This window comes from Malaclemys terrapin, chromosome 3 (assembly GCF_027887155.1).
Source record: "Malaclemys terrapin pileata isolate rMalTer1 chromosome 3, rMalTer1.hap1, whole genome shotgun sequence".
NCBI lineage: Eukaryota > Metazoa > Chordata > Testudines > Emydidae > Malaclemys > Malaclemys terrapin.
Genome location: NC_071507.1, coordinates 120,882,876 through 120,900,549, shown reverse-complemented (window position 1 = coordinate 120,900,549; position 17,674 = coordinate 120,882,876). Strand labels below are relative to the sequence as shown.

The following is a 17,674-nucleotide window of genomic DNA, read 5'->3' as shown; positions in this document are numbered from 1 at the left end:
CTCTGAATTCCTGGGGGCACTGAGACCATCACCAGTGATGGAGGAGAGGAGGGAGTAAACTCTCCCAGACAGTGCAGGGGGAGGAAGGGCCAGCCCAATAGTGTTGCTCACCTTATGGCAAGTGGTCTTTAGTGTCTCATTAGGGCCCGGGCCCTTACACCCCTTCATGGGTGGCGAGTTCTATGGGCCCGTGGTGCCCAGGCACCAACAAAGTTTCCCGCCTGCTCCCCCGCACGTCCCTCGGCCCTGCCTGCTGCCCCCAGGTGATTTAAAACAGCCCAGGGGCTCGGCTGAGCGGCTTCCTGCGCGCTTGTTCCACATGGCTGCCAGCACATCCTTGCAGCCCGGGGGGGACTATGACGCGGACGACAACCTGTGCCGCTGCACCCACCCCAAATGCCCCTGTGGCCAATGGGAAGCTGCAGGGGCGGCGCCTGGGGACAGCTGCTCATGGAGACTGCCCGTCCTGCCCCGCCTAGGAGCCACTACTGGAAGGGGTGCCCCAGGTAAGCACTGAACCCCCCCATCCACTTCCAGCACCCACACATCCTCCTGACAGACACCCTCCGGCCCCCAAATTTCCTCCTGCACCCCCCGACACTCCTTCCCAGAGCTTGTACCCATCACCTCCTCCTCTACCCCCCACCCTAGAGCCTGCACCCAGCACCCAAACTCGCTCCTAGAGCCTGACCCCTCGCACCCAAACTCCCTCCCAAAGCCTATACCTGCACCCCAATCTCCTGCCCCAGCCCAGAGCTTGCACCCCAGACCCACTCCCCCACCAAACTCCCTCCCAGAGCCTTAGGCAGTGGGGGGGGGGGGGGGGAGGGAAGTTCTAAAAATTTTATTAAGATGATGTTAAAAAAAATAGTGAACAGAGTTTGAGCATAGAAGTTTCTGGTTATCAGTGAATAACATACAGATTATCGAGGGTGCAAAATTTGGTTTAAGACAAGATCCATGAGGAATACATAATCTGCAATATCCCCAATTGGGGGTAAAAGGTTGATGGGTCAAAGTACAGACATTGAGATATGAGGGTATGAAGTTCCTAAAGTGGCTATGTTCGGGTGTGGATAATAATGAGTGGATCTGATGGTGAGGATGGATTGACCCTCATTTGGTGAGATTTAATGTTCAGAGAGTTTATGGTTCCACTTCATATGCTCCAAGGGAGAAGGTCACTTGGTCTCTTTCTCATAGTGGGAGAACAATGTCACTCTGGCTCACGCCTCCTGCCCCCATCAGCCATCGCCCCGTCAAGGTGCGTCTGAGCGGCAGGTGGCCAGGCGGATAGGGCTACACCTGCATGGCCAGGAGCAGGTGAGCGCCACAGAGCAGACGAGAGGGCGGGGAAAGGCGCAGCCGGCCCTGGGGCGGCCTGGTGGCAGCAGCGAGTGAGAGCAGCTGCCGCAGGAAGCAGCCGCAGCAGCGCCGCTTTCCTTTCCCCTCGCCTGCCCCCGGAGCCGCCGCCTGTGCAGCAATGACCCGGCCCTTCTCTCTGGCCCAGTGTGACGCGCTCGGCTTCGACCTGGACCACACGCTGTGTCGCTACAACCGCCCCGAGACCGCCCGGGTGAGTGGCGGGCGCCAGCTCAGCCGCCGGAGCTGGGCTGCGGAGCGGGTCCTGCTGCAGCCGAGCGGCTTCCCGGCCCGCAGGACTTCGCTGGGCTGCCCGAGGCAAGCCCCGCGCCTGGGGAACCCCTGGGGCCTCGTCCAGGCCAACCGGGGCAGTGCAGCGCCAGGCAGAGCCGTGGCCCGGCTCTCAGGAGCGCTCGGGTTCGTGGCGGGGCTCTGACTTCCTTAGCGGGTTCTGACTAAGCCCCTCCGTGTGCTGCCGCGGCCGCCTGCTCCTCATGCAAGCGGGAGCGGGCGGGTTTGGCTTCCCCAGGGAGCCCCGTCGCGCGTTCACGACAGAGGCGCGGATTGCTATTAGGTCCCCGACTCCTCCTCCCGCCTGTGAACAACGCCGGAGAGGAGCGAGGCCCCGCCCATTCGTTCATGTGCAGAGCGTTGAGCTGCCGCCCTCAGCCCAGAGATAGCTGCAATCCGGAGCTACTTTTGTGCAGGGAGGTCAGGAGGCTGCAGACATCCACTATTAAATAGCCCGCATTTTAAATTGTGACCAGTTAGGCAAAATTAGACCATGATTTGCCAGTATTTGAAGGAAGCAGGGGGCATTTTATCCACGATAGGTTTTGAAAGCATAGTATCAAGTATCAGGGGGTAGCCGTGTTAGTCTGTGTCTACAAAAACTACAAGGAGTCTCGTGGCACCTTAAAGACTGACAGATTTATTTGGGCATAAGCTTTTGTGGGTAAAAACCTCACATCCAAAGAAGTGAGGTTTTTACCCATGAAAGCTTATGCCCAAATAAAACTGTTAGTCGTTAAGGTGCCACCAGACTCCTTGTAGTTTTTGAAAGCATAGTAGTGACCCATCCATAGATGGGATGTACTTTGGGCTCTTGTTTAGATTACATTTGCTATACGTATGTATGCTATTTTTTATACTATCTTGGAAGCTTAAAACAAAACTACCAATTTTGGGCCCTGTCCTGTTCTAATTCAATGGACATTTTTGCCCAAGCAAAGCAAATGGAAACGTGATCTACACTCAGAAATTAAGTTGATCTGGCGATGTTGCTCAGGGGTGTGAAAAATCCACACCCCTAGTTATTTCAACCTAACCCCTGGTGTAGACAGTGCTAGAGTGACAGAAGAATTCTTACCACCTCTCCTGGAGGTGGATTAACTACAGCAACAGGAGAACCCCTCCTGTCAGTATAAGTAGTGTCTGCATTAAAGTACCCTGTTTCCCCGAAAATAAGACATCCTCCGAAAATAAGGCCTACTTACAGTTTTGCCTCTCGTTGTAATATAAGGCATCCCCCCGATAATAAGACCTCCCCGATAATAAGGCATCCACCGATAATAAGGCATTTTTCATTTCTGAAAAATAAGACATCCCCTGAAAATAAGACCTAGCGCATCTTTGGGAGCAAAAATTAATATAAGACACTGTCTTATTTTCGGGGAAACAGGGTATTACAGCTGCAGCATTTCAAGTGTAAACAGGCCCTCAGACAAATGTTGGATGTTTTTAGCCCTTATAGCTATAACACTCTTAGGGCCTGATTTTTATAGGTGTTGTATACAGCGGCAGCTCCCATTGAAGGAAGTGAGAGTTTAAGAGCTTAGCATCTTTGAAATTCAGGCCTTTAATATTTTTCGATGACTTATCTGCTTATATATTGGTGAATTCTTAGGGGCTTAAAATAAAATGTTTAGCATATAAGCATGCTGTGTCTTTCTGATTTTAGCTTCAGAATCCATTCTTCTTGCTTACTGGGAGGGGTAGGTGGGAGGAATGATTTATTTTCATCTCTGTTTCACATTGCCTCAATTCACAAACATTTTTTGAGGGTGAATTATATGTGCTGGGAAAACTCATTGTAAAACTTAGGCCTGGTCTACACTACAGAGTTAGGTCAACATAAGCTTATGTCAATCTAATTATGTCAGTGTACACACTACTGCCTTGCTCCCATTAGTGTAAGTGCCCTACTACACCGATATAACAATTCCACCTCCAGGAGAGGCGTAGGGCTTGTGTGGATGTAGTTAGGATGATGCAGTGTCCAAGTAGACACTGCAGTTTACTTACATCAGCTATTGGCTGTCATTCTTGTCAATTTCCTGGCTCCATGGGATAGCCAGGAAATTGACAAGAAAGCTGCTCACAGATCAGGCTGTCATTCCATGGAGAGAAGTCATTTTTTGCGAAAAATTTAATTTAGTTGAAAACCCAATTGTCCTTCGAAAAACAGTTTAGATGGCAACATTTCAACAGTCCTACTTCCACTCTCAACAAGATTAGTATGAACTAAACCTTTTCTGGCTCTAGGGCAGGGGTGGGCAAACTTTTTGGCCCGAGGGCCACATCTGGGTATGGAAATTGTATGCTGGACCATGAATGCTCACAAAATTAGAGGTTCGGTGAGGGCGCCGGCTGGGGATTCCGGGCTTTGGAGTGGAGCCAAAAATGAGGAGTTCAGGATGCAGGAGGGTGCTCCAGGCTGGGACTGAGAGGTTCAGAGGGCGGGAGAGGGAACAGGGCTGGGGCAGGGGGTTGGGGCGTGGGAGGGGAGCATGGGTGCAGGCTCTGGGCGGCGCTTACCTCAAGCAGCTTACAGAAGCAGAGGCGTGGCCGGGTGGCTCTGCGTGCTGCCCTGTCCGCAGGTGCCGCCCCTGCAGCTCCCATTGGCTGCGATTCCTGGCCAATGGGAGCTGCAGGGGCAGCACTTGGGGCGGGGGCAGTGTGCGGAGCCCCCTGGCTGCCCCTACACATGGGAGCCAGAGGGGTCACATGCTGCTGCTTCCGGGAGCTGCGCGGAGTGGGGCAAGCCTCTGACTCTGCCCCCCGGCTGGAGTACCAGAATGGGGCAAGCCCTGTACCCGCTCCCTTGCGGGAGCTCAAGAGCCAGATTAAAACGTCTGGAGGGCCATAGTTTGTCCACCCCTACTCTAGGGAATGACTAGTTGACAGTTTTTTTTTTCATGTACTGCTATACATTTAACATAGATGTAGCATACAGCTTTCACTAACTGTGTTCTCTACAAAGATTCAACTCTACAATGTTTTGGCTTTAATATACTTTTGCCAGACTAAAACTGTAAATACTTGCTGTAGAAGATCTATTGTTAGAATTGAATCTGTTGTACTTAATAGAGCGTGATACAAAGCTTATTTACTTAAATCTTGAAATTTCACCATACTGCAGAAATAATAACAAACAGTATTTTAACTGTTGCTGTGACTTATAATCATAATTATTTAGAACTTAATTAAAATTAACATTCAATTTATACATGCAGGGATAAGTTGTGCTCTTCTTTTATTAACTGCCCATTTTACTTATTGAGATTGTGGGTAAGGATTGTTTCTCTTACTGATATAAAAACGTTTTTTTTCCTCTCACTATTTTTCTCATTTGTAGCTTATATATGATAGTTTTGCCCGCTACCTGGTAACCGAGAAGGGTTATGATAAAGAATTGCTGACTGTAACTCCAGAAAGCTGGGACTTTTGGTAAGTATTTTTAGAAATGTCTTACTTCCTTGATGCCACAGTTTTTATGGGGCTGAGAAAATAACTTGTCATATTGAAGAGACATGATTGTGAGTCCCACCAAAAGAATCTATCTTATATTACTAAATTGTGGTTTTAAAAAGTCAAATTATATTGAAACAACAGGCTTCCAAAATGATAAATAGTAGAGCTGGTTGAAATTTGCTTAATTTCAGGCTTTCAAAAAAAATTGTCAAAATTTTATTTTTTTTAATTAGAATTCTCTCCCCTTGAAAATGTTGAGATTCTTCAACCATCTCTAATAAATACTAGCCCTTACATATAGATTTGCATTCACAGATCCCAAAGTATTTTACAAAGTTTGGTAAATATCATTATCCTCATTTTATAGTGGGGGGAAACTGAATTGCATAGAGGTTAAGTGACTTTCTCAGAGTCTTGCAGCAAGCAAATTGGGGTCCTGGAACTCTCTGCATGAGTTGTTTTGCCAATGTCATCACATGTGCATGTCATAAATTCCTGCCGCTCTAATATTTTTCATTAGTGAACAGGCAAGATATTGACTTCTATAAAAACCTTGGTCTCTGGGCACTAGATTTGCCATTTAAAACACATTCCAGTTCCAAAGATAGATGCAGTGTAATACGGATGCACATGTTGAATCAAAACAATAGCTAATATAGTAGTTTTCGTTTGAGGCCTAAAAGCCTTGATAGTGTTTTCAATGTGATTTTTAAAAATGTGATCCTATTTCAGCTAAAATTCTGTTTGGTTGGTTTATTCATCTATGGTGTTAGCATTTGGAGTGAGACATCTATATTTTGGAGTAAGTTTTTCTTCCCAGAAGTTGAAGAAAGGACCCAATTTGACAGTTTGGCAACTTTTTAGATGATAAAAACAAGTCCCAGGTTACTTTCATATACTGAAACATCACAATATGAATATACCAATATCGTGGATAAGAGAGGGCTGGGTTTGTTGGGACCGCAATACACTGCTTGAAGGATATATGTTGAAATTGTATTTATACCAGATTGGTACTTCTCATCTCTTACAAGTCATCTGAGGCATAAAGATATCTGGTAGAAACATATGCCTAGACCTCCGTTCTGTAATCTGATCTATGCTGGCTAACCCCCGAACCTCTGTGGAGTCCCACTGAGGTCAATGGGGCTTTTTGTAGACCCAGGGGTCGACCTCATGCATAGCCATCAGGCCTGGGTCGTGTGTGTGTGTGTGTGTGTGTTACCTGCGCATAGTTCTAACATACATTACATATTCAAGGCTCTGAACTCATTTCTGTCCTCACCTGGACCATTCCATCATCACTCTGGGTATCTGATAATAAAGATGAAAATGTGATTTGTGGTGACGACGCAGGAAAGGAAACAGAACGCCAGGTCTGTGGTAGCTAGAGAGCTTTACAAGCCTCTTGCAAAAAGCCTCCCAGGAAAACTTTTCCTGGGGTTTTTATTTCTCTCCTTACTTTGTTTACAACTCTTCTTAGTGGTTACATTCTTGCGCATAGAAGAGCCAGGCAGTATACATGCACATAAGATAACGAACCCATCTCTTGAGCGCGTGAACACCAGCTGCGAGGGTACAATCAAATCAGCCAAATAAGTTTCCCAAACACAAACGCTGGATTGAAGGTCACTCCTGCCTCGTAGCCATGGGAGCAGTTTGCCGCGCCTGTGGACTGGCGATTCGGGAGCTATGCATCTCTACATCTCCCCCTGTTTTATTTTATAAATGCGGTGTTTAAACAAAACACTCTCGCAGGGTAGCATACACAATGCCACTAGATTGGGTATACATTAAACAAAGCAGCAAAGTAAAACGTCAAACATCAAAACTAGGACCCCATACTATAAAAGGGTCTTCATCCACTCTAAGGGTGGCTATAACTAAATATAATCCTACCAAGGAAGAAAAACGTCTTGGCGGATGACTTAAGCATAGCATTTCAGCATATCAATTTGCTATTGCATACAAAACTATTATCAGCAAGCTTAAAACAGCACATTTCTTTCACTGTCTCACACCCCAGATGTTGCTGGGTGGTTTACAGACAGGAACAAGGCAGGTACTTAACAGACTTTGCATTTCCGGGGCAACGGCCAGGCAGAAATCAGATTGATTTAATACTTCTGCCAGGTGGACCCAGGTGTTAAACTGCAGCCGCTGCTCCATCTGGGGTTCGCCTTGGCAGCTAGGGGCCAACAGGAAACTCCCCAATACACACAAAATAAGGAGTGAATTAGCATTAAGGCAAGCTAACAATGTCACAAGGTAATTTTCTGCGGTAGGTTCTAGCTGCTGCTGCACTCGCAGCTGCTCGGCCTGCAATGAAAGGGCTTTAACCTGTCCCCAGGTTATGCGCTGAGGGGGCCCCCGCGGGGGGCGCTGGCGAGGACGCTCGGGATCCTGCAGATGTAGGTTGAACTGTGGAATGGGGTTCGATAGTCCCTGGTGCCAGGCCATCGCCGTGCCACGGGCGGACGTTACGCGCCGGGACCCACAACGGACCTGTAGGAAGAGAAACGGCAGCATGCCCTCGTCCCCACGTTACAAGGGGCACTGGGCCATGCCACTGAGGGTCTGGGGCCTTGCGATATTTAACAAAGGGGCGGGGCAAGGCCTGGTAGCTGCGAAAATGACATTCTGCTGCAGAGTAGTTGTCAGTCAAATTCAAATGATTCAGGGTAAAAAGCACTGCAGCCAGCCATTCCTGGCGGGGAGGAAGGCCTACGGGAATCCCCCCTTTCTGTTTTTGGCGGACCAGGGCTTGTTTGAGCGCACGATTGGCTCGTTCCACAATGGCCTGGCCTGTGGGGTTATACGGGATACCAAACGTGTGGACAATGTCCCACGTGGTACAGAAGGAGGCAAAGGCCGAGCTACAGTAGGCGGGGCCGTTGTCGGTCTTAAGATGGGATGGGTGACCCATTATTGCCATAGCGCGAATCATGTGATTAATAACATGACGAGAGGCCTCACCCTTCTGGGGGGTGACCCACACATAATGGGAAAAGGTATCTACACACACGTGAAGATACTGCCAGGGGGCAAAGGGAGGGAAATGTGTAACATCCATTTGCCAGAGCTGGTTGGCCGAGGTTCCACGAGGGTTAACCCCTACCTCCGGGCTATTGGAGAGAGAAGCGCAAAGGTCACACTGGCGAACAATGGCCTGCGCCTGATACAATGGGAGAGTGAACTGCTTGGCAAGGGCCTTGGCGGATTGATGAAAAAAGGCGTGGCTTTCGATTGGGGAGGAAAAAATTGAGGCCACCGATTTGACCGCCTGGTCGGCCACCGTGTTGCCTTCTGTTAATAGGCCCGGTAGTGTGGTGTGACTGCGAATGTGTGCCACAAACAGTGGGCTAGAGCGGGAGGAAAGGAGCTGTTGCAGGGTAAGAAAAAGGGCCAACAAATTGTCATCACAGGAGGGCGACACATAGGAACCTGGAAGAGACTTAAGAACATTAGTAACATAAAGACTGTCAGTAATCAAATTAAAAGGGTCATCCTGGAAGCATCGGCAGGCCAGGATGACAGCAGCCAACTCTGCGCGCTGTGGGGAGCGCTGAGGCAGGGTAAAGCGGACTTGCCAAGTGCCTTGCACCTGCCAGCTGACCGCACCTCGTGTTGGGCCGCCGTCCGTAAAAAGGGTAAGTGCATCCTTAATGGGGACGGTTGACAAGGACGGCCGGAGGTGAAGGCAACGTTGTTGTAGGAATGAAAGACGGGGGTCAGGGGGAATGTGATATTTAACTTCCCCAACATAGTCAGCAAGAGACAATTGGAGGGTGGCACTGCAAGAGACAGTGCGTTCCCAGTCTTTAGCCGGGATGGGGACAATAATGGCAACGGGGTCCCAACCCAAGAGGGTACGGGACCGTTCTCGCACTTTAAAAATCAGCTCTGCGGCCTGTTGAGGGAGTGTCTGAATAGTATGCGGAGGGGAGTGGGTCAAATAAATCCATTCAATTAAACGAAGACGCGCTGCCGCCCCCTCCTGGGCGAGGACAGCTGTCGGTTGTGAGAGTGTGGGAAGCAAAATGGCAAAAAGGGGCTGTTCCCTTTCTCGGCGGTCGACCCACACCTGGGCCAGGGTCTGGTTAATGAGGGTGACCGCTTGGCGCTGTTCCTGGGAAACGGGAATGATATCTCCGGGGAGACGGCCCTGCCGAAGGCCAGAAAAAAGAGGGGACAGCATGGAGGTAGTCAGAGGGCAAAAAGGACGAATCCAATTAAGGGACCCCAATAACCGTTGAAGCTGTACAAACGTAAGAGGGTTGGGCAATACCAACTCGGGACAAACTGGACGGGCATATGACTGGAGCATGCGGTGACCAAGATACAAAAAGGGTGGCTGACGCTGGATCTTGTCCGGTGCCACAACCAGGCCACACGCCGCAAGCTGGTGGCGCAGTTCGTCCAGCCAGTCATCAGGGAGGACGGGGTGAGCCACCAGGATGTCATCCATGTAGTGGTAAATTAAGGCATCTGGGTGTGCTGCGCGGAAGGGCCGTAGGGCCTGCGCAACAAAATGCTGACACAAGGTGGGGCTATTCAACATGCCTTGAGGGAGCACATTCCACTGATAGCGTGGAGTGGGCTGGGAGTGATTCAAAACCGGAACAGTGAAGGCAAAGTGCACCCGGTCCTCAGGGTGCAAGGGGATGGTAAAAAAACAATCCTTTAAATCTATTACAAATAACCGGTAATCACAGGGAATAAGGTTGGGATTAGGGGTACCACACTGCAGGGGACCCATAGGCTGTATAATTTTGTTAATGGCGCGAAGGTCCTGCAGGAGGCGCCACTTGCCAGATTTCTTTTTAATCACAAACACGGGGGTATTAAAGGGGCTAGTGGACTCCTCCAAACGTCCTGCCTTCAGCTGGTCATTAACCAAGTGCTGGAGGGCCTCCAGCTTTTCTAAAGGAAGCAGCCACTGCGCAACCCATACGGGTTCGTCAGTGAGCCAACGGAGGGGGAGGGCCGTATGCCTAATCATTGATATGGATGGTGGCAGTGAACTGTGTCAATAAATCACGGCCCCACAGGTTGAGGTGGACGGGGAGAATGATAGGCCGGATACGGGCGCGGCAGATGCCTTGGGGCGCCCTAACCTCCAACCATCGGGCACTTCGTTGTGAGTCCTGTGCCCCGCCCACACCCCAAACTGCCGGAGCCTGCTCTGTGGGCCAATGGGCGGGCCACTGCGCAGCGGCAATGACGGTAATGTCTGCCCCAGAGTCGATAACACCCTCGAACGGCTGATCGTTGAGGCAGTAAATGCGTTTGGGTTGGGGTGCTCCAATGTCTTTAACAACTGCTGCCACTTGTGGGTGAATAGTGCGCTGGTCGGTGGACCCGAAGCCTCCGGTTCGGGGAACGTTTCTTCCCCCTGCCGGAAGGGAGTAGGGCACAAGTATGAGTTGCGCCCAGGCATCTCCCTGAAACAGCCGTTTCGGGAGATGACTCCACAGTTGAACATGGATAATTCCACCATAGTCCGAATCCACCACCCCAGGCACCACAAACAGGCCCTGCTTGCTGGCGGACGAGCGGGGTAGGACAAGGCCCACCATGCCCTCCGGCAGCGGGCCCTGAATCTGGGACGGCATGAGGAGGACCTCCCCGGGGAGAGTGATATCCATATTTTCCTGATTAACAAGGTCAATCCCCGCACTGCCCCTTGTGGCGGCGGGGGCGTCGTGCACGGAGAGGGGCGCGGCCTTGGGTCTCGGGCTGGTCGCAGGCCCGCCTACTAGTTTCCCGGGGGGTTGTCTCGGTTAGCAGCCAAGACCCGGCTGTCACCCCCGGCCAAGTGACACTGCGCAGCCCAATGGTAGCCCTTTTTGCATTTCGGACACAGCGTGCGGGGCCTCTGGTCTGTCCGGGGCTTGGGTTTGTTTTTACACATGCCCCCCGCAGGGGCCCGACACTCCCGCCAAAAATGTCCGGGCTTCTGGCAGTTAAAGCAGTTCCCCTGAGGCTTCTGCCCCTTGTGCAGGGCAGCTGCCAGCAGGGCCATCTGATGGGTCTGAGTGCCTACGTCAGCACACGCCTGCAGCAATTCTGCCAGGGTATACCCGGGGCGCCCGACCACTGCCTGCATGGCACGGCGGCAGTCTGCATTGGCATTTTCGTAAGCCAATTTTATCATTAGTTCAGTCTGGGCTTGCGGGTTATCAATCTGCCTCTGGACTGCCTCTTGGAGGTGGTCAATAAACTGGTGGAATGGTTCGGTGGCACCCTGCCGAGTAACCGCAAAGGACTTAGAGGACTCGCCTGCAGCGGGGACCCTGCGGAACGCGCGACGGACACACTGGCCAATGATGGGAAAAGCTACCCGGGGCGTGCCCGCCGCCTGCTCGGGGATGCTCGAAAACTGCCCTGTGCCATATAACTGCTCAGCAAGATAAGCCCCCCCACCTTGCGCTGCTGCTGCAAGCGCCTCTCGCTGGTACTCGCTATCCCACACAACGTATTGCGCGGGAGACAGCACCATGCGACACATGTCTTTCCAATCTTGGGGGAGCAAGAAGTAACCGTTTGACACACCTTCCAAGATCCCCAGGGTGAAAGTGGACCGCACCCCGGTCTCACGAACTGCCTTGCGGAGCTCGCGCAGAACTGAGTAGGGGAGAGCCTCCCAGTCCACTATCTGCCCCCCATTTCCATTATCCCGCCAAGAGACGGGAAACGCCTCGAACCCACACTTGGATTCCTCATCGGTCAAGAGACCGGCCTCACGCGCTTGCCGCACCGCCGCGGCGACAGCGCCCCCCTGCCTGACCGGTAGGCAGGGGGGCGCCGCCACGGGCGGCGGCGCAGGGAGGGTCAGCTGTGGGCAGGAGGGGGGTGGCCCATCACCTGGGGGCAAAAGGGGGACCGGCTTGGGGCTGTTGGGGCCGATCCCCTCCAGTGCCTCCTTACAACGCTGCCAGAGCAGCAGGCACTGAACTGGGGCACGGGGTTTACTATACAAGGTGATCCCAATCTGTATCCAATCAAAAAGCTGCAATGACCCGCAGTCTGGATACCAGGGGCACTGGCGATCTATTTCCCTTAGGAGGTCCTCAATATGAGCGACCGGGACAGCGACACATGATCGCTGTCGTATAATCTCTTGTAACTCTCTTGCGTGCTCCTTCTGGGCACTGGAAAGTTTCCCCCCCATACTCACGAATAAGGGGCGGCAAACAGCCGCGGGCGCGCTCGGCGTATCCAGCCGGTGAGTAGAGGGGTATCACGTCGGGGTCACCAGCTGTGGTGACGACGCAGGAAAGGAAACAGAACGCCAGGTCTGTGGTAGCTAGAGAGCTTTACAAGCCTCTTGCAAAAAGCCTCCCAGGAAAACTTTTCCTGGGGTTTTTATTTCTCTCCTTACTTTGTTTACAACTCTTCTTAGTGGTTACATTCTTGCGCATAGAAGAGCCAGGCAGTATACATGCACATAAGATAACGAACCCATCTCTTGAGCGCGTGAACACCAGCTGCGAGGGTACAATCAAATCAGCCAAATAAGTTTCCCAAACACAAACGCTGGATTGAAGGTCACTCCTGCCTCGTAGCCATGGGAGCAGTTTGCCGCGCCTGTGGACTGGCGATTCGGGAGCTATGCATCTCTACAGTGATTATGTTTGGTTTGGTTTCTATCTGCTAAGCTCTAAAAATTCCAGAGTTCATTCTGTGTGACTGCAGTTATCTGTCCCTTCTCACTGGAATCATCGGTGGCATTTTTCATTCCTTGCTTCTCCAAACAATGTAAATCATTACGCAGTTTCTTGTCCTAATTATGTTTCACCTTTATGTTGAACTCCAGTAAAACAACAGTTAATGTTTGGGTTGGTAGGACTTCATCTGTCCAGTCTAGCTAGTAATGAGCTCAAGTTACTACCTAATATTAACCAGTTAGATGTTGTTTTTCCTTTATATTAAAAACTGGCTAACATGCACATACCTTGGCTGTAGAAATTTAGGCCCTCATCCTCCAAACACTTATAATAAATTTGTTCATGTGAGTAATCTCCTTGAACTCAGAGTAATCCTGGCCCCAATGAAGTCAGTGGGAGTTTTGCTACTGACTTCAATGTGGCTAGGATTTCACCTCATATGTTTACTTGCATATATAAAGTTACTCACACGTGGAAGTGTTTGGAGGATCAAGGCCTCTCTTTGTGTGGTAAAGTTGCATACTTGTTATAACTGCATATCGTTTGGACAGTCTGATATATGCTTCATTATCACTCTGGTATAATTTCTTATCTAATTACTACTTTTCTTGTTTCTTCTTTTAAATAAACTGAATTTTAGCTGTAAAGGATTGGCATTGGATCTGGAAGATGGAAACTTTTTAAAGCTCGCTGGAGATGGAACAATTTTGAGGTAATACTGATTAATTTTTATGGCTAGACAGATAAAAAAAGATTGCATACTTTTTTTAAATGCCAGCATCTGATAATTGGGACAACTATTAAATATTTAGAACACTAATCACCATATGTATTTATTTTTTACATTAGAAGCTAAGTGCAACATATGTAACTTTGTGCGCAATCTGTTTTAAATGTACATGTGTAACTTTTTGGTGACCCATCCATTTTATAAATAATGGCACAATAAAAGTTGCTTTTATTTGCTAGTTTGGAACATCTCTCTCTTTCTTAAGCCTCTTAATGTTTTTGCTACTGCACTCCTTCATGATTTTCCTGCTATGTTAGTTGATGCTGTCAGTGGAAATTGATGTACTACTTGTTTTTCCAGATAGGACCCTTGGTACAGTTATTGAAACTAATTTTGCTTTAAGCAACAGAGGGTCCTGTGGCACCTTTAAGACTAACAGAAGTATTGGGAGCATAAGCTTTCGTGGGTAAGAACCTCATTTTTATCTGAAGGGACTTGCATCTGAAGAAGTGAGGTTCTTACCCACGAAAGCTTATGCTCCCTATACTTCTGTTAGTCTTAAAGGTGCCACAGGACCCTCTGTTGCTTTTTACAGATTCAGACTAACACGGCTACCCCTCTGATACTTAATTTTGCTTTGTTCACCCGATGTGTCAAGCTACTGTATTCATAGGCCCTGATCCTGTACTTACCTTTATGCACTTGAAATATTGTCATTGACTTCAGTAAGACTAATCACAGTGTGCAAAGTTATGTGCATACTTATGTCTTTGCAGGGCTGGGGTCTAAAAAACAGTAGGATTAGATAGCTGGTGGACAAAGCCATTTGTCATTATTAGCTATAAAAGTCATAGGAAAGTTTGTAATTTGAAGTGGTAAAACATAAAATGTTGCAAATCTCTACTGTTTTCCAAATTCAAAATTCAGAAATTTGCAAAATTTCTGCCTGCTCTACATATAATTTATGTAAACACTGAGAATACCAAAAAATAACTTTAATTGCAAATTTGAGAATTGGGGTGAATATCCACAAACAAGGTGTCTTATATAATGTTAAGCTCTCTTCTCCCCCTCCCCTTCCCCCCCCCCCCCGAGTTACACATACAGAGTAACAAAATTCAGATAATTCAAAGTTAACACAGATACTACGTGAACATAAAAATGGCCATACTGGGTCAGACCAATGGTCCATATAGCCCAGCATCCTGTCTTCTGACAGTGGCCAGATGCTTCAGAAGGAATCAATAGAATGATCAATTTTGAGTGATCCACCCAGTGTCCTCTAGTCCCAGCTTCAGGCAGTTGAAGGTTTAGGGACATCCAAAGCATGGAGTTGTGTCCCCGATCATCTTGGCTAATACCATTGATGGAACTATCCTTCATGAACTTACCTAATTCTTTTTGAACCCAGTTATATTTTTGGCCTTTACAACATCCCCGGCAATGAATTCCACAGGTTGATTGTATGTTGTGTGAAGTATTTCCTTTTGTTTGTTTTAAACCTGCTACCTATGAATTTCATTGGGTGACCCCCTAGTTCTTGTGTTATGTGAAAGGATAAATAACACGTCCCTATTCTCTTTTTCCATACCATTCATGATTGATATATTCCTTTTCCACTGTGCCTAAATAGTTCAGGGCCTGAGGTGTGTGTTGTACACTAAACAAGTGAAGGGAAGAATTTAAGCAGTGATTTTAGCACAATATATAGAAGTCAAGACAAAGAAAATTTGTAAAAGACTGTCATATGTAGGGCCCTAGCAAATTCATGGCTGTGAAAAATGCATCATGGACCATGAAAACTGGTCTCCCCCCAGGAAATCTGGTCTTTTGTGTACTTTTACCCTATACCATACAGATTTCACAGGGAAGACCAGCATTTCTCAAACTAGTGGTCCCAACCCAAAATTGCAGGGGGGGAAAGGAGGATTTTGCACGTTATTGTAGGGGGTTGTGGAACTGCTACCCTTACTTCTGCATTATCTTCAGAGCTGGGTGGCTGGAGAGTGGCGGCTACTGGCCGGGCGCCCAGCTCTGAAGGCAGCACCACCAGCAACAGTGCAGAATTAAGGGTGGCAATACCATACCATGCCATTCTTACTTCTGCGCTGCTTCTGAAGGTGGTGCTGTCTTCAGAGCTGGACACCTGGCTAGCAGTTGCTGCTCTCTGGCCATCCAGTTCTGAGGGCAGCACAGAAGTAAGGGTGGCAATGCCACGACCCTCCTACAATAAACTTGTGATCCCCCTCCCTTCCCCTTTTGGATCAGGACTGCTACAGTTACAACACCTTGAGATTTCAGATTTAAATATATGAAATCATGGAATTTATGATTTTTAAAATCCCACGACCATGAAATTGACCAAAATGGACCATGAATTTGTTAGGGCCCTAGTTATATGGGAGCATGACTCTTCTGGCACTATGGGAAGAGATGCTAGGAAAGACATTGGAGTGTTTGAGATCACAACAAAGAGAAGTGATTTTTCTGAATGCACCTTAGCTTCTCTATGGGGAAAAATTGAGATTTTTCATAAGCTAATTAATCAGGACAAACCTTTTACATACAACGGATGAGGATCAGATGCTGACTGTAAAAGAAGCAGTACTTCTGTAATGAATTCTACATGGATATAGGGACCGTCCTGCACTTAGCTCATCACTGGATTAGAGTCCAAAATGGCTAATCACACAGTACTGTCCAGAAAAAAATGCTAACATACTGTAGAAGGAAGAAATTACATATTTTCCCCCAGATATGTTAATTGGGCACAAAACATGGATTCTTGGCACTCCTGAAAATAATGTGACTGGATCTATTATAGAAGATATCCATATATGTTTGAAATTAATATAAAAGATGGTCCCTTTGACCAAGGGCCTACGGGAGTGCTCACTGCAGTTAAGAATCCTTACAAGGAAAAGACTAGTGGTTATGATCTCAGTTTGGAGGGGCATATTACTTGCTGCAAAAGATATTGATGTTAATGGCAGAAAAATATACTTTTCCCCAGATCTTATTCCTTTTAGTCAGACCAGAGGAAAATCATTTGTATCATTAAAGAAAATGTCCTTAGATGAAAGGGTAGATTTGGTGATCTTATTTTCAGCAAGGCACTATTGATTTATCAGAGAAATTCTGTATCTTCTGGGTTGTGAGAGAATCAAGCCTGGCATTTGAGAGAGAGCTCTCCCTTTTCCCCAAGTACAAATTACTCAGTGGAGAGGAAATGGGAGAGGGATCAATCACATGGCCTAGCTCAGTATTTGATTATTTATTACACACCTATGTGCACTGTAGGAAATTTGAATGATTTTAAATATTTTTAACCTTTGTCATGCAATACATCAATTAGGGCAAGCCATGGTACGAAGAATATGACTCCTGAAGAGATCTTGGAAATTTATGGCAGGAGGGAATGGAAACACTTTAAAACATTCAGTGGAATGGTTTCCCGCTCAGGTAAATATAAATAATTTCTTTACGTGAGACTTCATGGACTTGGAAACTGTTTTGGCTACTGCAATACTTGCTGCTGTTATGCAGTTTTTCCTTTAAACACTTAAAATATTGTTATATTAGAAAAATGTAGGGGACTGGATGTCTTGGGGATTGCTAAAGAGATATGTAGTTTTCCACCTTTAATTCTCAGGTTCATACTGAGTCCATGTCAGCAATGAACAGAAGTTGTTAAGATTGACTGCTGTTTGCCCCATGTGAAACAAGTTGCTGGTCTAGTTTTGGTTGTAAAGCTTTTCTTTGGGGTGGGTCGGTATTCCCTGGAGAAATACACTGAGACCACCTGTGACGGGTTTGGTCACAGAGACCCCCTTGGGACTGTCACCTGATGTGCTGAAATTACCTCTGAGCCTGTTTTCCCTGTCAGCTTGGGACTCCAGAACTCTGTCTTGTTGAGCCAGACACACTAGCCTGCTGCAACACAGACCCAGGGTTTGGTCCATGCCCCCAAAGCTGCAAACTTAACTGAAAACAGCTCAGCAGGTTACCTATCTCCAGCACCCAGACACCCAGTTCCCAATGGGATCCAAATCCCAAATAAATCCATTTTACCCTGTATAAGCTTTATACAGAGTAAATTCATAAACTGTCTGCCCTCTATAACACTGACAGAGAGATATGCACAGCTGTTTGCTCCTCC

General features: G+C 48.1%; 1 protein-coding gene across 1 annotated transcript in view; it reads left to right on the top strand.

Annotated features, from left to right (window-relative positions):
* The first annotated feature begins 1,007 nt into the window (after window positions 1-1,007).
* Window positions 1,008-17,674, top strand: part of LOC128834717 (dermatan-sulfate epimerase) — a 293,933-nt gene continuing 277,266 nt past the window's right edge. The window contains exons 1-4 of the mRNA XM_054023742.1: window positions 1,008-1,576; window positions 5,000-5,091; window positions 13,426-13,497; window positions 16,871-16,977. Coding sequence (XP_053879717.1) covers window positions 1,484-1,576; window positions 5,000-5,091; window positions 13,426-13,497; window positions 16,871-16,977 — 364 coding nt within the window. The 5' untranslated portion in view covers window positions 1,008-1,483. The remainder of the gene's footprint in view (window positions 1,577-4,999; window positions 5,092-13,425; window positions 13,498-16,870; window positions 16,978-17,674) is intronic.